General features: G+C 41.6%; 1 protein-coding gene across 1 annotated transcript in view; it reads left to right on the plus strand.

Moving 5' to 3' along the window:
* Positions 1–1,118: 1,118 nt before the first annotated feature.
* Positions 1,119–24,953, plus strand: part of LOC146511866 (uncharacterized) — a 36,625-nt gene continuing 12,790 nt past the window's right edge. Inside the window, exons 1-4 of the mRNA XM_085171839.1 lie at positions 1,119–1,415; positions 8,186–8,261; positions 8,444–9,376; positions 23,965–24,561. Coding sequence (XP_085027965.1) covers positions 8,244–8,261; positions 8,444–9,376; positions 23,965–24,561 — 1,548 coding nt within the window. The 5' untranslated portion in view covers positions 1,119–1,415; positions 8,186–8,243. The remainder of the gene's footprint in view (positions 1,416–8,185; positions 8,262–8,443; positions 9,377–23,964; positions 24,562–24,953) is intronic.

The following is a 24,953-nucleotide window of genomic DNA, read 5'->3' on the forward strand; positions in this document are numbered from 1 at the left end:
TGTTTTTAAAAAGTTGTGCTCATGAGGACAGCGGGTTTATCTTGCAGCACAACACAAAGTTGCCATATTTCATCAAAGTTTAAAACACTTCACTGAGAGTGAAGGTGCAGAAAATCCAAAATGTATTATCCTAATTTCATGACATTTTCATGGCACACGGTCTCAGACAAATCATACATGACCCAGCATTTTTCAAAGAATGCAAGCTTTCTTATCGTGAGTTGCCACAGCTGCCTGAGAGGGGCAGATTTCTGGCTGATCTTAATAAGTCGTTGTTGCTCTTTCTCTCTGAAATTGCTTTACAGAGGATGTAACGTCTGTGATAAGCAGTGAGGTTTGTGTCCTTGTTGTGATTCAGAAATTACTGATAAGTGGATAACTGGAATATATAGTTTATAGATGTGGTGTGACGCTTGTGCTATTTTTAACAGGACCCCAGAAAACCTTACAGTACTCATGCAACTTTACCAAACTTTTGATGGGTAGATGTGAAGTTCCTGCTGTAAATGCATTCACTCTTTATATTCAGAAATCTGAGCGACATTAAGAGATATCAGAAATCTTCTATTTAAAATAAATGAGGGAAGTACAATGAGGAATGAGGAATGACAGCTTTTATTTTAATAACCCTATCTCAGTTATTTTAACACAAAATATCAGAAAATAAGTTGGTGAAATCTGGACTGATGAGTTTATTGTCAGCATTTTAATCATGAGTTTAAAGGCTGTAGGTTGCAGCCACTGCTCTAACACTGTGTATTAATGTAACAGGGCTCAATGCTGGTTCTAATTTCAAGCTTTTCTTTGTGAAATAATTAAGAAATTCATATTTTATTGCACAAATCATTATTTAAATGAGAATTCTTTATTTCTATGTGTGTGATTCTTGTGGTCCTCCATAAGAATCACACCCTGTTGTAACATTGTCAAAGAGAGACGAGTGTGAGGCTGTTCCAATTCTCAGCACCGCTCTTCTCTTTTCCTGAGCCCTTAGCAATTCTGCTTCCCACGATGACGTTTTCATCGAGGCAAAGGAAAACAAGTTAGGAAACACCCCACGTGGTTACGCTGCGCTTCTGAGTCACGTGACCGCACAGCAACGAATCACAGCAGAGCAGGAAGAAGGGGCGGAGCAAAGTTTGTGTGCAGGAGAGGAGTCGCAGAGAGAGCTGCTTTTTCATGAAACGGGAGTAAAGTAGTGAACTTAGAGGAGAGAAACAAACTGAAGTATCGATCATAAACCACTACCAACGTTTGGATCGATATCTGCATCGATCTGCCCACCCTTGTCTCCTGGATCGTAGCTGAGATCAGCGTGAACCACGTGGGTCTCTGCTCCCTGATCTGTTTGCTGTGTTTGGAAAGAGTTCCAGCTTCATCACGGAGTTTCTCTCGGTTTGTGGGCTCATCTAAAGGTAAGCACCGAGCTAACTTTACTGTGAGTTCAGTTCATGTTGGGTTTAGCTCCTGAACAGTGGCGGTCCTAGCCTGTTTGGCGCCCTGGGCGAACACTCCCTCTGCCCCCCCCCCCCTCCCCCTCACACACACACACACACACAAAACATATTAAGGATTGTACATTAACATAAAACTGTTGTACACACACACACATATGAAGAGAGAGAGTATGCATAGTATGAAAACCACCAAACAGCCATCATAATTCGTCATACAATGAGAACAGGACAAATCAACAATTGACAATGACTAATTAATATTAAAAGCTGTAACATAATGTATTGTTTGGAGTTTAGTCTGTTACTGTTGCTATTTTTACCATTTCTTCTTGGAGCAACTGTAACCCACATTATTTCCTTAGGGATTAATAAAGTATTCTGATTCTGATTGTTTCAGGATGACCTGCCATTATCCAATCACACATCTGCTTACCTGTATCTTTTGCTCGTTTCTCCTCCTCTTCTTTTCTATTTTTTCTAAACTGAGCACCTAATGGCTTTGAACTTTTCTTGTCCATCTTCCATTGGTTTTAATTTTTCACTCCAGTATGAACACCCATCCCTCAACCCCAGGATCACCAGAACATAACCTAACAGACCTACACCTTAGTTCACAGATTCACTTTGTCTAAGGTGCATTTCTGAGATTTGAGATTTGAGATCTGAGAACCCAGGATTCAAACCATGAATACACAATGGGCTTGGATTTACATCATTATAAATGAAATGCGCTCTAATAGGAAGCAGCAGGGCCCCCTCCCCTTTCGACGGCTTGTGTGTGAGAGTTTAAATCATCAAACTGTAAATTATACATTTTAAATTGTTATTGATCCCTTTACCCCTGGTCTTAAAGTGTATATTTATTTTCTTACTCTTCTTATATTTATTGTTTGTTTACTTACCTCGTCGTCTCGTCTCTCTATATACTGGACTGTATGTAGCGGAGATGACAATAAAGTTTACTTTGACTTCAACAGCGAGCAGGCGCACCGAGGGCTCTCGCGCTCACTTTTCGTGTACAGAATTTCGAAAAAACATCGGTCTTCAAGTCTGTATCATGATGTCTGGTGTTTTCGTGTTTGTTGGTTTGTTTTTATTTTGTTTTATTTTGCGAGTTGGTTATTAGATGCTGCTCCAGCCGGTCAGAGAATCCCCCGCCCTCTCCTCTCTGCGCCGCAAGCAGCAGGCCCACCTCGCAAACAAAGGGCGCCCTTACTCCCAGCAAATGGGCGATAGAAAACCGATCGGTGCCTATGCCATTCCCAATATGCGCTGGCTGGGCAGCATGAGTACGAGCATTTTTTTTTCTTTTGCCGATGCCCGTGATGCCGCCCCCCACCACGATGCCGCCCCGGGCAACCGCCCCTGTTGCCCGTATCTAAAACCGCTACTGGTGCTGAATGAGGTCTTCTGCTGCTCTCCTCGGTGTCTATTCACAGTTTATTGTGAACACGTTGAGAGAAGAGTGAGAGAGTGTTTGGAGAAAAACACCAACTAATCATTAGCTCAGCATGCTGGGAGAAGTTGGAGCAGAAAAGTCTTTTCATTGTCCCTGCAGCTGTTTTTCTGCATGCACCAAACCTCTACAGCCTCATTTCTATTTGAAATGATAACAGGAAATCAGAGCGATCTGCTGCAGTATCAGGGTCACAATAAACTTTGTTGTCCAGCTGCTGTGGATGAACACATGAGAGGAACTGAACTCCTACCAAGTCTCATTTTAATTTAATTTACTTTTTTTTTTTCATTTACTTTTGCATGTGTGTTGTTGCTGCCTGTATTTAATTGAGTTATTTCTATAACTGGGAGACACTGCCTATCTAGCAAGGTCTCCCTTGAAAAAGAGGTTTTTAATCTCAGTGGGATCTTCTTGGTTAAATAAAGGTTAAATTACATTAAAAATAATGAGTCAGGTCCAGCAAAATCCCTTCATTCTTCATTCAATATGGAGGAAAGGCTAATCAACACTGTAGCAAACCACCCGGACGTACGACACCAGCTGCTTTCTGTACCGAGACATAGGGCTGTTCGATATAGCGATGCATATCGGATGACGATATAAAAACATCTGTTTCATTTTACGCTATCGTTTGTTTCATGGTGTCGCAAAATAAACTGTTTACGGCAATATTTTTTCATCATTTTGATGGTCGCTGTAGTGGCTATATTACTTTCTTAAAGTTCTCTCTTTCTCTTATATTTAAAATAACCACACTACGGTCAGACAAGCGCCTGTCTTCATGCGTTGTCGCTAGCAACAACGACAGTAAAACCATTGCGTGTTTGCTTGTTTGTTTTCCACATAAACCACAGGTGTCGAACTCCAGGCCTCAAGGGCCGGTGTCCTGGAGGTTTTAGATGTGTCCTTGATCCAACACAGCTGATTTAAATGGCTAAATTACCTCCTCAACATGTCTTGAAGTTCTCCAGGGGCCTGGTAATGAATTAGTTATGTGATTCAGGTGTGTTGACCCAGGGTGAGATCTAAAACCTGCAGGACACCGGCCCTCGAGGCCTGGAGTTCGACACCCCTGACATAAACCTTTCACAATAAAGCTCAAGATCCTGTTGAGACTTTTCAAAATAAATTGAATCACGTGAAAGAGTATGCAGAGTGTTTACGCCTGAGAAGCAAAAATGAGCCGTCAGGTGCTAAAAAATAAACCTTTTTTGTGATTTATATCATTATCGTGACGATAGATGTCTTATATCGGGATATGAGACTTTGGTCATATTGCACAGCCCTACCGAGACAGGAATAAAAAGGACCGAGCTTGGAGGAGGATATGTGAAGAGATTGGGCAACCTGGTAAGTTCATTTATTTCTCTTTTGAATTTTTTGACTGACCCGGGTATGCCGCACAAAAGCTAGCAAGCCCGCCTACTGTTCCGCTATTTTCCCACTGATGTACAAATACCTTTCTGCTCTTGTGCATGTTGTCATATAGGAATATATTTTTTGTTTATTAATAAACAGCACATAGTGGTCCCGCTGTTCATCTGTCACTGCCTCGCCTTTTCTCAGATTTTTTTTATTGCACAGTACAGCTTTCAACAATGCGCATTGCATTCCGCAGCCCGATTGACAAATCTCCTCCATGTCGTGTCTCCTGCGCTTGCCAAACTTCATGTTTGGTTTTGATAACCATCACGTCCAATAGAAAAAACAGCACAAAAACACCCATAACTATGACCCTCATTTGGAAATAGACACCTGCACTGGGAGGGAAAAAGGCGCACAAAAGTGGCGCGCAGACCAAGAAAAAACACGGCATAATAATACTTTTACGTTTTGAAATCTACAAAGGTTTGCACTTTGAGAATCAACTTGTGAGAACTGTGAGTAATGCTCACAGTAATGCTGTGTGACAAAAAGTGTATAAAGTGCATGGCGAGGGGCTAGTTATTCTGCTAACCCCTGCTGCAATAAATGAGGGACCACTGTATATACTTTCTCTATGACTATTGTTTTCAACCTGTTAACATTTAATATTGTCTTCATAGAACCAACTGATTCTGCAGCATAGCATCCCCTGTTGCTTCTCCTGGCTCCCCAGTCCCTCGTCCCTCCGCTCCTGCTGCTGCATCCACAGGTATGTATAGCAAGCACTGATAACTTTTTACTCACTTGAATTCGCTTGTGATTACCTTTACTAAATATCTACAACCAATCTGATTGTATCCTGTTTTTTTTTTTCAATGTTAAAAATGAAAATCTAGTAGCAGCCTTCTCATTTCATTGTGTTGTTTTGTGCTGTGTTTTACAGGCCCACAGAGGAGGACAGCTCCGAGGCGGGTCCCAGGACTGTCCATCGGTGGTGGAGCTGGCCATCCTGGAGTGCCTGAAGAGGCCACGCCAGTCTCCAACGGAACATTTCCTCCTCAGCCTTGTTCCTGCTCTGGAGAGCATGCCGCCTCAGATGAGAGTATTAGTGAAATTTCAAATTTATAAATTAGTTTTTGAAAACAGCACAGTTGTGTTAAATTTGGAAACATTGGACCCGAGCAATCAGTGGTTTTCTGATGAGGCAGCAGGCTCTCCAGGGCAGAAACAATGTTCTTATTTTTCTCCTCCTTCTCCCTGCGGGTCTTCCACTTTAAGCTGGGTCCTTTTTATTCCAGTCTCTCTGTAAATAGTTATGTTGTTTATATTTATGTTTAATGATTTTCTGTTTGAGAATTTTAATATTATTTGAAATAAATTTTTGTAATGACTAATGTCTCAGTTCTACTACACAGCAAATATTGGCACACAACTTGACACATGTAGAATTTATTTCATATTATACTAATGAAAATACTAATGCTAATATATAGCAACATAGTGATGACCAATTATTTAAGAGAATAAAGAGAGGTTAGTTCCAGGAGCTGCCCCTGGACAACGGGGCAGCTCCTGGAGCAAATGGTGAAACTCACCAAACTACACCTCTGGAGGACCTGATGGACCCAGGTACGGTGAGGACGTCCTTTACGCCGCTGCTCTGTTCTCCACAGTAAATAGAAAAGGGAGACTCTCTTCAAACGCTAGCTCGACAGCTGCCATCTTGCAAACACACCGTCTGGCACAACTTCCTCCCACATTTCCACTTCAATAATTCACGTTGGACATGCGTCGAGGTGCGAATTTGCATGCGTCAAGCTAGGGGCGTCTGGCGCGTTTTGGTCGTGTCTATTGCGTTCGGTGTGAACACACCATAAAATCTGGGACTCTGCACCATTTGAACCTAGAACTGAAGAAGCTTCTCAGACGAGAGGTGAAACGTCTTCAAGCAACTTAATGAAGTGGTGATCATATCCAGGCCATGTTTTATAATCACAGTGTGTTGAATGTCTTGGGTGGGGGAGTAACAGGTCATTGTTGGTAGAATCCACAGCAGGAGCTGTTCAGGCTGATGACTACGTGTGAAATGTTGGTAGAGTGGGGTCTTTAGGTTTGTGCTTGGTTCACTGTCTGAGTGTTTTCCAGACAGAATCAGAGTCATTAGCTGAAAACAGTTTTTGGAGTTTAGCCTCACTAAACCTGAACAAGGAATGAATGAATGAATGCCTTTATTTGTCGGTTGCAGTTGCCTGCAACTGAAATTACTGGTTCCCGAAAGGGAGTCAGCATGAGAAGAAAACAAGAACTCCATAGCAGATAAAGTAAGCACCGATATCATGATACCATAACACCATAAAACACAGACAAGCAACATGGGGGAGTATGCCGTGTGCACAGCTGCATCTGCAATCTTGCGATCCCGCCTACGGTTGAGCCGCTGTCCACATGGGAGGTAAGCATGGGGAGGCGTTGGATTCGAGTAAGGGAGGGTGGTGGTGAGGGTGTATCAGTGTACATGTGTGCGTGCGTTTCGGGATGCGTGTCCCATGTTCAGCCTGAGAAAGTGGATCAACAGTCCGCAGCCTACTGAGGTAGCTCGTTCTCGTTATCATATCTGAGGGAAGAATTGTTGTTGTTCTCCTTGGCATCAGCCTCCAAGTGTTGTTGGCCTCGGCCTTCAAGCGTCCAGCTGGCGCCTTCGGGGTGGGGGGTAGCCGCGTGAGAAATCATGGTTATGTTGTTTTCGGACGAACAGACTGCATCAATTTTACAGTTGTTCTTAATGTCCATCACTGGTCTCCAGGTGTATCTCCCGTTTAAGACCTGTGAGCTCCTCCAAGATCTTTCCCATATTTTGTTCAGTAAGAACAGTCCAAGCACTCACAGCTCTTCCCACACTTTCGATCATAGCGGCTAGCCTTGTGCCGGTTTGAACAGCAGTCACCACTTTCTTCAATTTCCGATAAGCCAGGGCCATGCCAGCTCCGATCAGCAAGAATCCTGTTATCATGGTTCCAAATAGGTAGATGTCTGTAATATCCTCGATAGACAGTCCCGCTAGGCACACAACATGCCACTTCTGCCACCTGTCCATCGTGTATCCAGCAGGGAACGTCCCTTCAGGACACTCGGGCTCTCCCGAACCCAGGCTTCTCATTGAGAATAGAGTGCCGATTGTGTTAAGGGACCAGTTGATCAAATTCATAGTTCTTCTTTAGGTTTTAGAGAACAAGAGCGAGAATGAGACACTCTCTCAGGGTTTGACTCAGACAAGACCAGACAACGACATAGAAGCAAGTGAGCAGGGACGATAACGGGGAGGAGAGCATGAAAGATGTGTCCGTCTCCTCCGAAAGAGCTCGTCAGTATTCTAACTCATCCTAGTGTGTGATGCTGTGCAGCTGTCCTCACAGATGCTGATGTCACAGGACGTCAAAGCATCTCTATATTAATCCAAACTGTTGATAACAATCCTGAAAACCTGCCAGTCGGTGCAGTCCAGACACACCTGCAGATTCTCCACAGCCTCATCAGTCCACTGCTTCAGTGTCTTCACAAAAGCTTTAGTTTCAGTTTGTGCCTGTTTGCAGGGATCAAGTGAACCATGACATGGTCTGAGAATCTTGATGTAGTTTGAGATGATGACCGTCTTACCATCAGCTCACCTTCTGTTTTGTAGAGTATTTTTTATCCATTTTGTTTAATAAAATCTATGAGGTTCAAATGAAGCACCAAACTGCAGTTACTCAGTCAGTGGAGGTTCAGTAGTGCAGTTTTTCACCGCTGTTGTTAACTGGAGGCTGACACACTGACTGAAGACATTTAGTTTGAGTGGATTTGAGCTTTTCATCACAGCTTCTTTTGGTCAAGGATGAAATACATATAAATATATTTTTTGTTCCAGCTGATCATCAGGAGGAGACGAGCCATTTAGACTCAGCTCAGCCACTACAGAGGAAACAATGACTTCAACCCAAAAGGTGAGCACAAAAATCACTGTGGACGTTACAACTCTCATTGTAGCACATCATTGTAATGTGATAATATAAGCAGAAGGTGGCGGTAACACACCTACAATGTCTTTGATTCCATTAATGGAGTTTCAGTTTGTTCCACGACTGCATTTCACTCACTGCCCCTATTTGTATCTCTGTCACTGCAGGACCAACATGGAGCGAGACGTCAACGCTCCAAGAAGGCCGACAAACCTCACAGAACAAAGGGGGACAAGAAATATAGCTGTAAGGAGTGTGGGAAGGATTTTACCCGGGCTGGAAGCTTAAAAACACACCAACTCATCCACAGTGGAGTTAAAGCTTACAGCTGTGAGTTGTGTGGAAAATCTTTTACCCAGGTTGGACACTTGAAACGACACCAGCTGACCCACAGTGGAGTTAAAGCTTACAGCTGTGAGTTGTGTCGAAAGTTTTTCAATCAGTCTGTACACTTAAAAAGACACCAACTCATCCACAGTGGAATTAAACCGTACAACTGTGACTTGTGTGGAGAGTTTTTTACCCAGCCTGGAAGCTTGAAAAGACACCAACTCATCCACAGTGTAGTTAAACCGTACACCTGTGACTTGTGTGGTAAAGCTTTTACCCAGGCTCAAAGCTTAAAAACACACCAACTCATCCACAGTGGAGTTAAAGCGTACACCTGTGACTTGTGTGGGAAATCTTTTACCCAGGCTCGACACTTAAAAACACACCAACTCATCCACAGTGGAGTTAAAGCGTACAGCTGCGATCAGTGTGGCAGAGCTTTTACTCACAGTAGCCACTTACAGAATCATCTAGTTACCCACTCTGGAATTAATGCGTACAGATGTGACATTTGTGGAAAAACTTTCAGTCGCCAAGGGGACCTAAATAGACACCAACGCATTCACACTGGACATGATGTTTACTGCTGTGATCAGTGTTGGAAACCGTTTACAACAGATGCACAGTTACAAAGCCACATGTTTACCCACACTGAGGAGAGACCTTATAAATGTGACCTGTGTGAGAAGACTTTTAAATCTCCACGTTACCTGAAAATACACCAACAGATCCACACCAGAAAGAAACTCTACAAGTGCAGTTACTGTGAGGTATGTATTTATATTTCTATCTTCTAATTTCAGTGTCACTGTTTGGCTCATTAAATTCTGTTAGCATGTTAGTAATTCTACTGGACTCAATGGCATCTACTTTGTCTATGTCAGTAAAGAACATGATGAGTCATCTAACTAACAGCAATTATTACTGTTACGTTGTATCCATATTTGAGGATTTACAGTTGCAATTGTTTTGAAGCATTATTTAAATGAGTCCTAAGAGCAACTGGTGGAAAGACACCTTAATTCCAGTAACTCTGCAGTAACTGGATCGAATGGGATATGGATCTTGTAAATGGCGCTAATTGATGTTCTCGGATGGGAGGTGAAACATCTTTGAGAAACTTTAAAAAGTCCAGATGCTTTTCTTTACAAGCTCCTTAGACTACGATAATGTACGACTGAGAACCTTTACAGACAATACGGCTGGGTATGATTTCTACAACTCCTTAAAATTCTGATTCAGTTTGATTTTGACTTTTATAATTATGATCATTTAGCATGGATATATATACTGTAGAGGAACCCTGTAAAATAAATATATTCATTTCCAAATAAAGAACAGATCTTTACACAGTTACTAATGGTACTTTTTAAAATTTATTTCTGAGATTTGTGGTATTTCCACAGTATATTTCCTCCATTTTGCACATGGACATCTGGTTTTATTTGTGGTCTCACCGTCAGTGGAGTCTCAGTCCCAGCTCACTTAACTCTCACTTCCAAGTTTCATACATGGCAAAAAACAAATATATTTTAAAATCTCCTGAAATTTCCTTTCCTATTAATTTGTGTGAATGTGTGAGTAAGGTATGTTGTATAAGGTGCTTTGAGTGCTCAGAGTAGAAAAGTGCTCTATATGAACCAGTCAATTTTACTTGTATTCACCAACTTAACAACAGGAGGGTCATCTAACTAAAACCAATCAGTGTATCCCACCTGACTCCCTCAGAATCAGCTGACTTTTAATAGTCTCCAAGTTTTATTTAAATGTCCTATGTGTGTATAAGTATGGTGAGAGTCTGTTTGCAGCCAGGGTAGCAGTGCTTCTTGCTGTTCCTCTACATCAAAGACATTTATTGTAGCCCATTAAGCTGAGTGTTATAATGTAAACAGTAAAATATAATTGGATGTTGTCAGAGATGCTCTTTATTTCAGGTGGCGTTCAGGATTAAAATGTTGAAGGACTGACTTACACTGTCTTTGTGTCTTTGTTTAGAAGCAGAGTGACACAGATGGATCCAGTTCTCAACCCTGTCATCGCTGTGGTGGTGGGAAAGCGTTTCGTTGTGACCTTTGTGGAAAAACTTTCAATCAGCAACGAAGCCTAAAAATGCATCAGCTTAGACACACAAGAGACAAAATGATCTACTGTAAAGAATGTGGAAGAGGCTTCCCCACTCAATCTGATTTTAAACAACATGAACTCTTCCACGGTGTGGTTTAAAAGCACGCCTGTAACCAGTGCTTACCAGCTTAAAAGACATAAACGAGTCCACACAGGAGAGAAACCATACAAGTGTAGACACTGTAACAAAAGGTTCTCACAATCGAGCAGTCGTAACCTTCATGAACGTACACATGTTGAAGGGAACTTCAGCTGTGACCAGTGTGACTTCAAGAATCTCTGTTCATACTGCAAACACAAACGATCCCATTCTCATTATACATTATCTGCTCTGTGCAAACAGAGTAAGCGTGATCATGAAATCATTCCTATTACTGAATCACAATGACTCTGCAGAGACAGAAAGTTCCTCTTCTGGTTTCAGGTTCAGACTTAAAGACCTTGAGATCAGGCTACACAGAGTTCAGATGGAATCTCCTGTAAAGAGTGTCAGCTGATGTCACACTTGGATCTCATAAGGTAGCTCTGATGTCTGGACCTGCAGTAAATAATCCTGAATCTTAAATTTAATAAGATGCAAGTATAGATGTGTACATCAATTTTTTGTGTTTTAATTTTAATGGATTTTATTGCTCTGAAATGTTATTCCTGTTACATTTACATAATTCCCCCTCAGAAAACAGTAGTGTTTAGTTGTAATACTTGTATTATAAAGTTATAGAAATATCTTTTAAAGCCAGCTAATAAGTGTGTCTTGGTAGCCGGGGATCGGTCTGCCAGGGCCTCCGCTCCTGGCCACCGCCTGACTCACATTGCACCCGACCCCTACGGTGCCTCCTGCGGGTTGTGGGCCTGCAGGAAGATGGGCCCCTGTCCCTTTTTCGGGCTGTGTCCCCATGGACTAAGGCCCGGCCAGCACACGCTCGCCCCAGGCCTGACTCCAAGGCGTGTCCCCGGTAACCGTATCCCAGGCAGGGTGAACTGTTCCCTCGATGGTCTTTTCATGGGGTCTTCTGAATCGCTCCTTGTCCAACTGATACCAAACCGATGATGCCACAGGATTGGAGTTTTGACTGCCGTCACCTCTTAATTTAACTGTGATTAATATGTTATGAAGCTTAACTTTAATCTCAGCCAAACCGATTTACTCAAATAAAACTCTGAAATAGACCAAACATTAAGATTTGGAAGTTTTCTAAGAGACTTGTATATCATGTTTAACCTGAGTAGCAAAAGGCCGAGGGGGGGATTGAAAACGATGTGTGGGAGTCTGTTCTCGCCGGGCTCTAGTGATCCTTGACCTCGCAGTCTGCTATCAAGCTGGTGGGTAACAGGCATCTCCGGAAACGTCGAAGCACTTTTGGATATACGGGATATCTTGATAAATCAAGCAGATATTTGAAGTTTACACAACTACATTCTATCTTGAAAATAACTTAAAAGTTTATTTTGTGACCCAGAAAGAGTAATATTTAAAAAAAATTAGCCACGCTCCTCCGCCGTTGCCGTGTTTAAATTTTGGACGAAATGCATTCTGGGATATTTAGCTGTACCAAGTCCACACAAGTCACCACCAATGCATGCTCGATAAAATGGGCGGAGCGAGAACACATCTGGGAATTTTTTGCGTTCTCTGCTTGATGCGCATGTCACTGTCACTACCTGATCCGCACCAGAAACCCGATGGTACCACGCATGTGCGAAAGGCCACTACTTCCGCTCATTTTACGATAGTTGCGGGTCAGAGTATCTGTTAAGATGTCAACAATAGTCAGCATCTCTTAAAATGTTATAATGAAACATTTCAATTTAACGTAGAGAAAAATGAAAAATAAAAACATAGCCACAGATCAGGACTCCCCGATCCTTCCTGCACATGTATGTGCAAAGTCAGACCTTACAAATCGGGTCTACCCGATTCGTACCGCGCATGTGCAGATGTTTTCTTCTTCTTCTGTTTCTTTTAATGGCAGTTTACTCCCCAGCGTACGAGGATACTGCCACCTGCTGACCGAGCGAATGAACCCTATTGTAAACTGAACTAGGCGTGTTAAATTTGATTTAGTGATAGTCGAGTGTGTTTATGCTTGTCTGTGTGGAGAGGATTGTTGGAATAGTGATGATGATTTCCGCTATCACTGTCAATTGTCAGTAAACACTTAACCTGGGTGATGAATCTTCATGTAACATATTACTAGATCTGTATTATAAAGTCTGTAATTAGGCGCCATTCTTCTTATTTTACAGCGTTGTTGTTCAATTGGGGAACGCTCTCTGTTAAGGAGAAAAGCATGAATTTGTTTGTATACGGATTATCTGTTGTTTAAATGTCCCGGGCAGTCGAAAAGGAGGCATGGCTGTTGAGAAATGCTAGGAGCTAACTGGACGCTAACCGTGTCACTCAAATAATTAACTGTCGCAATGTTGGCAAAAAGAAGAAATGATGTAAGATTTGCGCATGCGTGGTATGGATCGGGTAGCGACAGCGTACTTTGAATTGGAACAGTACTTGGTCTCCAACTGATGACGTATCATGAGTAGGGATGGGTATCGTTTAGGTTTTATCCGATACCAGTACCAAACCGGTAGTTTTGAAACGGTGCTTAAATGGTGCTCGAACCGGTGCTTAAAGAATGGAGAACACAAAATTGGTCCAAAAACCTCTCATGTTCAACAGTTTTTTATAAAAAGATAACAATGTTAGCCTTTTCTGCAGCTATAGGGGATTTATGGCATCACTCTTGGCCAAAAACCTCTCATGTTTAACTGTTTTCCACTTTTTCTTTGGTCATTTTAGCCTTTTTGGCCAGGGTGAAGGGAGTATCTGCCATCAAACAAGAAGACAGCCGCATGTAGCTATGATGGTGTTTGCTAGTTCACCTTACATGCATTAATGTAATAACGTGGTTAGCCTACTCAACGTAAATTACAACATGAAGCTACTCACGCAGAGAAGAACGGCTGCTGCTGCATCATCCTCATCATTTCTGCTACACTGGCAGGGCTAGGGGCCAGGACTCTCCTCTTCGGGTTTTTGGGGGATGATGCTAACTCCGGGTCAGATAACAGGCACCACACCCGCAGTAGATGTGCTCGGTGTGAGGTCTCGCAGCAAGCTATCAAATATGGCGCATTTCTCAGCTTTTAACAAAATGCTATATGTCGCCAGGTGTTTCATCAGATTCGAGGAGTTACCTCCTTTGACAGTATCACAGTATCAGCTTAAAGCACTTGTTGCAGGCTGCTGAGTTTGCATCTTTTGCTATGAAGTACAGCCAGACTTTGACCGCTTCGCTTTGGGCATTTTTAATCTGTAGCTCTGCTCTAAAAGAACGTACGTACCTGGGCCCACCTACTACGCTCGCAAAGGTAAAATGATTGGCTGGAATCCAAAGTGTATGACATCTCAGGAAAAAAAGCACCGAAATAAAGCACCGAAATGTGCGCTGCTTTTCGGTCTGGTTACTACCGTTCATGTCAGAACAGTGCCATTATGGCACCGGATACCGGTACCCATCCCTAATCACGAGTACACGAGAACACAAGTACGCATATTGAGACAGGCCCAATTTCTTCACCCTCTGCCAGGATTCTGTGAGGAACATAACGTCCAAGCTATCACTCATTAAAAAAAGCCATTTAGTATAAATGATTTGTTGGCATATAGATTTGAAACAAAGAACTGAAAAACACTTGAAATATATTTGCATATAAGACATACATGAAGACACAAAAACTGTCATTGTAGTGGGTTTTTTTTTTAGTTTAAAGAATATGATGAATATATACTATGTAAATTATTGTTTTTGGCAAGAAAATGTATTATTTTTTTCAATTGGATTAATGGAAAACCACCAACAATAACTCAGTGGTATAAAAAAATCTTTAGAGCTTTACCAATGGAAAGACTGAGTGCAAAATTAAGTGGCAATGATGATATTTTTTGGATATGTGGCAGACCCACTCCAATGGCGGGTTGGGTTTGTCAGGACAAATGTGTAAATGCGTAGTAGACCAAATTATTTACCCTACTATATTAGTTTTCCGTTTACATGTCTCAGACTGCTTATCATGTTATTTTTGTTTTGGGGTTTTTTTGTTTTTCCTTTGTTGTTGTTCTGGTAGTTGTTTTTGTTTTTTGTTTTTTGGGGGATAAAAGGGAAAAAATAAATAAATAAGAAAAAAGTTTCTCGTACTCAATGTGCCCCGACATACTGCCAACGCATTTTTGGGATAATAATAATAATTTATATAGCACTTTTCGGGGCCCTCAAAGCGCTGTACAATTCCACTATTCATTCACTCTCACATTCACACACTGGTGGAGGCAGCTACAGTTGTAGCCACAGCTGCCCTGGGGCAGACTGACAGAAGCGAGGCTGCCATATCGCGCCACCGGCCCCTCTGGCCATCACCAGTAGGCGGTAGGTGAAGTGTCTTGCCCAAGGACACAACAACCGAGACTGTCCGAGCCGGGGCTCAAACCGGCGACCTTCCGGTTACAAAACAAACTGCCAACTCTTTGAGGCACGATCGCCCCGATGGCATAGGCGATCGGTTTTCTATCGCCCATTTCCTGGGAGTAAAGGCGCCTTCCATTTGTGAGGTGCCCCTACTGCTTGCCAAACATAGGGAGGAGAGGGGCGGGGCGGGATTCTCTGGCTGATTGGAGCGGCACCTAATATCCAACTCGCAAAATAAAAACAAAATAAAAACAATCCAACAAACACAAAAAGAACATTATAACACAGACTTAGAATTTGAAGCGATGTTTTTTCTAAATTCTATACACGAAAAGTGAGCACGAGAGCCCTCGGTGTGGCTGCTTGCTGCTTTGCTGAAGATCAAAGTAAAAAGAGGGAGTGTTTTCTCAGGGTACCAAACAGGCTAGGACCGCCCCTGCCTACCTCTACTGATGAGTTTACTGTCAGCATTTTAATTATAAGTTTAAAGGCTGTAGGTTGCAGCAATTGCTCATACACTGTGTATAAATGTTACAGGGCTCAGTGCTGGTTCTAATTTCAAGCTTTACATTGTGGATGAATTTACAAATTCATATTTTATAGCACAAATCATTATTTAAGCGAGAATTCTTTATTTCTATGTGTGTGATTCTTGTGGTCCTCCATAAGAATCCCACCCGGGTGTAACATTGTTACAGAGGGACGAGTGTCAGGCTGTTCCAACTCTCAGTACCGCTCTTCTCTTTTGGCAATTCTCCTTCCCACGATGACGTTTTCATCGGCACGATCTGATATCCTCGTGTCGGTGTTCCCACATCATCATAATAAATGTTGTTCCAGGTTCAACATTGCAAGTGACCAAACACATTGTTGTGACATCATACTTTTGCAACTCCGGGATAAACCGCCTTAAAAAAATCTACTTAACTTGCGAGAAACTGCCCCTGTCCGCCGATCCAGCAATTGAATTCTTTGCATTTCAGGATACTGATCTTTAATAAACGGTAAGCATTATACATATTGTCCTTGCAAAATTTCATAAATGAATGAATCGCTTGGCTTGTAAAAGTATGACGTCACAACAATGTGATTGGCCACTTGCAATGTTGAACCTGGAACAACATGTATTATGATGATGTGGGAACAACACTGATACGAGGATCATCCTTTTCATCGAGGCTAATGCCGGGCTTATACTGTGCGAATTTTGGCCAATTTTGAGCCGATTTTTGAGTCGTGCGACCGTTTTGGCGATCGGCCTGATTTTGGCCTTCATCGTGTGTTGTGCATCGTGTAGTATACATGGGGTAATGAGAAGCGATTAACACCTTGCTATCAGCTCCCGATCTCGTGAGCGTGTCACCGCAGCTTCTCACACTGCGCACGCGCAAACACAAATGTCAGCGAAAAAGACAGCAAGCACGGCAGTGCAGCGTGTGATCTGGACACAAGTGATGGAGGCACAACTTGTAGAACTATGGCAAGCTCATCCGAGCCTTTTCGATGTGGCCTCACAAAATTATCACGACCACAACAACCGTGAAAATAGTTGGATGGACATTGCTGCTCAATCACAGCTGCCTGATCATGTTTTTCATTAGCAATTTAGCAAAGTTGATGGTGGTGGTGTGCGTGTCTGTGTGAGTGAAAGACGGAGAGGGAGAGCGAGCGACAGAATTTCTGTTCTAACCAGGGGCGATTTTAGCCCATTTTTGGGGGTGCTTCAGCACCACCCAAAATGAATCAAAGACCCCCCAAAGATTTCTTACTTTTCTGACTTTTTTTTGACAATATTTGCTGTTTGTGTGAGACACTACTAAAAATATAAAAAGCATACAGTACTTGGTTGAGACGTAACATTTTAACAATAAAAGTATAGATAACCCCCCCTCCCTCCCAAAATGGTTTGTTCCAGCTCTCCCCTGCTCTGGCTCTTTCTGCCAGAGCAATGTTGGCTGAGCTGCAGCTCAGCGGAGGTGGAAGTGCCTGGCTTAAAACAGGACATATTAGCTGCATTTAACCTTCAATTACTCTTTATATAGTTAGGTAGGAGTCAGACAATGTTTCTTTTTAGCTGAAAAACATTACACCAGGTAACCTGCCGTGTTGACAACTTATTTTCCGACAATGTTTTCTACCTTACAATCGGTCCTGTTCTGTAGTAAAATCAGTGACATTTCATTGTCCTGTTGCTCCCATTGAAATTTATACAGCCTATTTAAAATCTAAAACTTAAAATTGTCCGTAGCCTGCTGTTGTTACCACTGTCCTGTTAGAAATGGATACTAACTAGTTAACTGACTGGATGCCCATTAACCTATAACTCCTGTTGTGTGTGTGTGTGTGTGTGTGTGTGTGTGTACAGAGAGACAGCCAGGTTCATAATGGATATAAGGTAGTTTTTTTCAAAAAAAGGAGCCACATTCAGGTAAAAGTCTAAAATCAAATTATCCGTCAATAAAGGATTATGTTGGATCAGTGTTTCAATATTTATATCTTTTATTAGATGTGGTTTGGTTATTTGCCTTTTGGTTGAAAGTAGACTGAGAGAGGACTTTTTGTTAGTGATCTTAATAGTACTTTTTTCATATTAATGTAATTTTTTCATCTAATTGAATCTATTTGTGTATGATAGTCAGTCCAAAGAGGGGAACGTGAGGAGAAAGTCCAAAGACAGGAAGACAGGCAAAACAGAAACTGTTAAACTGACAAAGAGAAAAAACCTGATTTTACTCACAATCTGGAAGTTGTGTCCTCCCTATATTAAAGCTGCTAAACAGAATCTGCAAAACAAACTGGGTTGAAACATTTTGACCCTCTTTAACAACATTCCAACATAACATTATTATTGATCGGGGAGATTAAAATTAATGATATATTTTTATGTTGTTCAGCCACAACTCTACTTAAACCTCAGCCAGTAATAGGTAGGCCAACGTTTGGACCGTCCAGTTGTCTGTATGACTGCCGCAGTACGTACATCACATTTGCACACTATTAGAAAGAGCCAAACAGCCCTGGTGGAGTGAGGAGCTGTAAAGAGAAGCAGATGCTCTGTTTATATTCTAAAAATGTTTTAAGCTTGTTTCAAAGATTCTGTACTGCAGCTTTAAATGTTTTCCAAAAGCACACATACACTTATCAGTGTTTCTCAAACTTTTTACAGTGTGTACCACCTGATAAAAAATGTTAAGCTCTCCCAAGGACCACTATGAAAGCATGAAACTCATAAATCTTACAACACAAAATTAGTGTCTGCAATAAAGATTTTTTCATACATTTTATACATTCTATAGTTGCCTCCATTTTTATAGTTTTTTTTATTAATATTTTGTAATAATTTATTTGTAATAATTTATTCTGTTTTGGGAGTGGTTTTTTATGCATCTGTATTATATTATACATACACATTAAAAGTGAATCATGCAAAAAAAAAAAAAAAAAATGCAGTCAGTTTACTTTTTACTCATTATGAGCATCATTCATTATTCTTCCCCAGTAATTAAGGTTAGGATATGTATTTTTTTTTTATTCCAATCCATTCTTCTTTTGCAGCATTTAAATAACCTTGATCAAATTTGTTAGAGGATTTTTAAGTTTAAGACATTTTATTATTCATTATTGCTGATATACTAAAGCTAAAAGTGTTTATATTTCTGTTCATGTTAAACCAGCTGCACGACTAACTGCTTGCTCTTTGCAATAATAAAGGAAATTGCTTGCTGTCACATTATCTGACAGTAACAGGAAACCGCCGCCCAAGAATAAGAAGCGACCGTTTGAGAACATAATTTTCCGAGAAGTCACAACACCTGCTTGACTAGATAAGCATGTTACTTCCTGTTCTGTATGCTTCATGCTATGTATAAATAAAGGCAGAGAACTGCCGCAGGGTGTGAGTCTCTGTTGAGCTCTCACCCGTGCACGTCAAACTGCTAAAGTGTCTGAGTGTTATTTCTTCACATCTGACTGCAGAATAAGACGAATAAACTCTTAACAAGATTTGATGGTTTTGTTACAGACTTTTCAGAAAAGTGTTTTGTTTTTCTTTCACAAATGTGGGATTAAATTGTGTTAAAATGTACAAAACAGTGATGTCATGTTTTGAGATGAGGACCCAGGCACAGAGAGACTTGATGAATTTAGGAATTTTATGATTAAATAAAGAAATTTGCAGACTTGCACAGAGATGGTAAAATTATGATGACTCATAACAGAGAAGAAGACAACAGACGACGAGGACAGGGAGGAACAGGGGTTTAAATGCACCAAGGAGACAGTTATAGAGAACTCGGGACAACTGGAGACATTTAAGGATGCAGGGACTGACAGAGACAGGGAAGAAGTCTCATCGTGACGTGTAAAGTTTATCTTGCCTGGCTGGGCAGCTCTCTGGGTGCTCAGCACCCCCAAAGCTCTAATCCTAGGATCGCCCCTGGTTATAACCTTCATTTTATGGACGCACAGTGTGAGCACTCAGGTCGCATCAGAGCATCGGGCCGTATAGTGTGAGACCCTGCATCGTGACTTACGAACTTCTAACCCCTGCGAGTCAATCGTGCAGTTTGAGCAGGAGCTGAATCGCGCGACTGAAAAAAATCGCACAGTGTGAGCCCAGCATAAGCATTAGCAAAAGGAGATAGGCGGTACTTTTGAAAAAAAAAAACAACAAAAAAAACCCCCACGTGGTTACGCTGCGCAGCTGTGTCACGTGACCACACAGCAACAAACCACAGATGAGCAGGAAAAAGAGGGCGGAGCAAAGTGTGTGTGTGTGCGCGCGCAGGAGAGGAGTCGAGCAGAGAGAGCTGCTTTTTCATGAAACGGGAGTAAAGTAGTGAAGTTAGAGGAGAGACACAAACTAAAGTATCGATCATATATTACTACCAACGTCTTGATCGATATCTGCATCGATCTGCCCACCCTTGTCTCCTGGATCGTAGCTGAGATCAGCGTGAACCACGTGGGTCTCTGCTCCCTGATCTGTTTCCTGTGTTTGGAAAGAGTTCCAGCTTCATCGCGGAGTTTCTCTCGGTTTGTGGGCTCATCTAAAGGTAAGCACCGAGCTAACTTTACTGTGAGTTCAGTTCATGTTGAGTTTAGCTCCTGAATGAGGTCTTCTGCTGCTCTCCTCGGTGTCTGTTCACAGTTTATTGTGAACACGCTGAGAGAAGAGTGAGAGAGAACTGGTGTTCCAGATCTACTGGCGTTTAGATCAACTGGCGTTGGTCGAACAGATGTGTGGCAGTCTTGCGTTTCAGGAGCTGCTACCGACAAATCAGCAAAAACACGCCAAGTGTGTCATCTGTGACACTTGTGAGGTTATCTCAAACACACTCTGTCAGTCTTGATGCCGTTGAACAACAAAATGTTTACAAATGTTTCGAGTTTACCTGGTGATATCCTCATGCGTGACGCGATCGCGAAAACGGCAAACAATTAACACCACGCCGATGTTGTTCACAGGACAGCAAGAGTAAACGATCGGGAGACTCTTGTCGTCGTTATCGTTCCCCTCGCACGTTTTATTTCTCCGGTTTCAGCGTTTTTGCTTCACAACTAAAGCGAGCAGTTTACTTTGTGCACTAACATGGACTCGAGTCAACCAGCGCCACCTCTGGCCAAGTGCCACAGCCTACAGCCAGATCAACCTGTGACACACATCTGCAGCACGTTTGAATTCGTTTCATGCACAACACATTTGTAGCTTTCGTTGTCTCTGTTTGTGCGTCATGCAAATAAACCTTTGACAAGAATGAAATGATATCATATATTCCTTATTGGCCTACATTTGTACAACATTCCAAATTATATACACAAAGTCATAGAAATCACCACCCCTGTTCATCATGATTTTAATATTATCTTTTTCCATAACAATGAAATACGCCTTGGACAAATATGACACATTAATATTTCATTAGTGTTGTCACATCACATCCTGTAAGCAGAGTCTGCCTGTGTCTTTTCTCTGGAAATGAATATTTCCAGCCAATATAGGCGATCCATCAACATGGCTGGAGAGTTGGTAGTTATATACAGTCTGTATAAGTGTGGTCAATCTAATGAACATTTGCAAGGAGATGGCAGTTACTGTGAATTTACAGCAGTTACACAGTGATTAGTAATAAACAGAGCCAGTGAGAGTGAGTGGATTTAAGAAAGTCAGTGACTCAGGTGTGGCGATTGGTTTGCCATCTGTTTGTCAGACTGGAAGAGACGTAGAAATCTTTTGTTTTAAATCTTAGTTAGGAAGATTCCTGTATTAAAACAAGCACTTTTTGTGAGAAATGCAAGAAGTACATCTGCAGAAAGCACACAGTTACATTCTGTCCATCATGTGGACAAAACTGAAAATGTTGAGCATTGAAAAACTGAGAACGTTGGGCAAGTTCAAAAGAAATGTGTTTGTAAGAACGAAAAACCAAATTGTTCCTACAATAGTTATGGAAAGTCAAACTGTTGTATGTCTGTGTTCTACATGTTTATCTGATGGGAAATAAAGTTGCTATTGTTTCAGTGCAGTTTTTTGACAGTTCTGAGTGGATTTACACAGTACAGGTCAAAATGACCCGCAACAAAATCAATGTCATTTTTTTGTTTTTCAACATAATACAAGGGTTAATTTCCAAAACTTGCATATGATCTTCAATTTGAAGCAGATCCACTATCACATAGCAGCTGGAGCAGTCTCCAATGGAGGTCAGTCCACTGCTGCCACCTGTGGCCAAATACCACAACCTACTACTAGATTAACTTGTGACACATCTGCACCTGCTGCTATGATCACATTGAGTAGAGGCTGAGTGGCTGCACTTACCCCTGGTACATTCAGATCTGCCCACAAACATGTTGAAAGATGCAATCCCAGCAATGTGGATTGTCAACACTAAAAACAATCAGTAAGCAAAGACAACAGGGATCAATTTTCTCTGTTTATTTAGAAACCACAACATTAGTAGTCGCCTTCTGCACAGGGTAAGTCCACACACACTGTGTGGTACCACTTTCCGCAGAAGGTGCATTCTGAAAGATTGAATGAGATTGTCGGGGTCATTGTCTGACTGTTTATTACTAATCACCTGCTGTACATTCACAGTAACTGCCATCTCCTTACAAATGTTTATTAGATTAACCACACTTATACAGACTGTATATAACTACCAACTCTAAAATGTTTGTTCGCAGAGAAAAGACAGACAGACTACGCTAACGACATGTGATGTTACAACACTAGTGAAATATTAGTGTCATTTCATTCTTGTCAAAGGTTTATTTGCATGACGCACAAACGGAGACAATTGCAAGCTACAAATGTGTTGTGCATGAAACGAATTCAAACGTGCTGCAGATGTGTGTCACAGGTTGATCTGGCTGTAGGCTGTGGCACTTGGCCAGAGGTGGCGCTGGTTGACTCGAGTCCATGTTAGTGCACAAAGTAAACTGCTCGCTTTAGTTGTGAAGCAAAAACGCTAAAATTGGAGAAATAAAACGTGCGAGGGGAACGATAACGACGACAAGAGTCTCCAGATCGTTTACAATTGCTGACCTGTGAACAACATCGGCATGGTGTTAATTATTTGCTGTTTTCGCGATCGCGTCGCGCATGAGGATATCACCAGGTAAACTCGCGACATTTTTAAACATTGTGTTTAAACGCAAGACTGCCACACATCTGTTCGACCAACGCCAGTTGATCTAAACGCCAGTTAATCTGGAACACCGGGAACCTTCCGATTACAAGACGAACTGCCAACTCTTGAGCCATGATCGCCCCGATGTTACCAACAGATGTTAATAAAAGCTAACGAAACAGAGATGAAAGTTCATATTTGAAAGCGCTGAGAATTAAAATAAATTGTGGTGGTTAATGTGCAGCTCTTGGTGATTTGGGGGAAGAATGATGTTTTTAATCATGTTGGGTATTGAATGGTGGTGTCACGGTTGTGGCAGCAATCGCGTGGTGTTGTGGAAAGGACCCTAAATGCTGGCATATATTATATGGCTCTGACCTTTTAACTACATTTCCAGTCACTCCATTTATGGCCTGACCTTTTAACAGACCAACATGTAAGAAGCATAAGTGAGCAGTCCTGCTAATCTTATAACAAGAGGAACATGTGGATTCTTACGCGCAACAAAAAATTACAGCGAAGAGTCTGCTCCTTGCATGCTGTTCTGTTCTGTAGTGTTTTCTATCCATTTTGTTTAATAAAATTTATGAGGTTCAAATGAAGCACCAAACTGCAGTTACTCAGTTGGTGGAGGCTTCAGTAAGGGGAAGTTAAGAAACAGGAAGTATAGAGCTGCTGCGCCATATTAATAAAACACAGGAAACTAGATGGAAAAAGCGTGTGTTAGTGTGACAGGTCTCCGTTTCCGGAAATGTAAAATGAATATCTTTATTTTTTTTTAGCTTGACCACTCTGAGTCCAGTCTTTCTCTGTCGCCAAAAGAATTCAAAAGAACGGAATTTAATAAGGCTGACACACTGACTGAAGACATTTAGTTTGAGTGGATTTGAGCTTTCCATCACAGCTTCTTTTTGTCACGGGTGAAATACATATAAATCTATTTTTTGTTCCAGCTGATCATCAGGAGGAGACGAGCCATTTAGACTCAGCTCAGCCACTACAGAGGAAACAATGACTTCAACCCAAAAGGTGAGCAAAAATATCACTGTTATTGAACCTGTGTGCACGTTATGGAGTTTCAGTTTGTCCACGACTGCATTTCACTCACTGCCTCTGTTTGTATCTCTGTCACTGCAGGACCAACATGGAGCGAGACGTCAGCGCTCTCAGGAGGCCAATAAACCTCAACGAAGAAAAAGAGAGAGAAAATACAGCTGTGATGAGTGTGGGAAGGTTTTTACCAAGACTGAACACCTGAAAACACACCAACTCATCCACAGTGGAGTTAAACCGTACAGCTGTGACTTGTGTGAAAAATCTTTCACCCAACTTGGACACTTAAAAACACACCAACTCATCCACAGTGGAGTTAAAGCATACAGCTGTGATCAGTGTGGTAAATCTTTTGCTCTCAGTTGCACCTTAAAACGTCATCAAGTTACCCACTCTGGAATTAAAGCGTATAGCTGTGACATTTGTGGAGAAACTTTCAGTCGGCTAGGGAGCCGAAATATTCACCAACGGATTCACACTGGACATGAGGTTTGCTGCTGTGTTCAGTGTGGAAGACTGTTTACAACAGATGCACAGTTACAACGCCACATGTTTACCCACAATGACGAGAGATTTTATAAATGTGACCTGTGTGAGAAGACTTTTAAAGCCCCACGTCACCTGGAAAAACACCAAGAGATCCACACCAGAAAGAAACTCTACAAGTGCAGTTACTGTGAGGTATGTATTTATATTTCTATCTTCTTATTTAAGACTGAGTATTTGAAACAACTCTGTTAAATAAATTGTGTTAGCATGTTAATAATTCCACTGGATGCAAAGGCATCTACTGGATGTCCGTAAAGAACATAATAAGTCATCTTACTAAAAATGATTACTGTTACTTGATATCCATGTTTGAGGTACAGTTAAATTTTTTTGAAGCATTGTGTCAAGAGATTTATTCTAAAGACACTTCTTCAGCTAAGAATCTAAAGGTAGAAACACACAGACGCTGCAGCTTTGTGACTTGCAAGGGCATGATCACAGAACGCTCACACCAGAGTGGGGGCCCTGTGATGTGCGCTCTGTTCCTGCACTTGCCTTTATTTATATACAAAAGTAATACAACA

Source organism: Neolamprologus multifasciatus, chromosome 9, assembly GCF_963576455.1.
Source record: "Neolamprologus multifasciatus chromosome 9, fNeoMul1.2, whole genome shotgun sequence".
NCBI lineage: Eukaryota > Metazoa > Chordata > Actinopteri > Cichliformes > Cichlidae > Neolamprologus > Neolamprologus multifasciatus.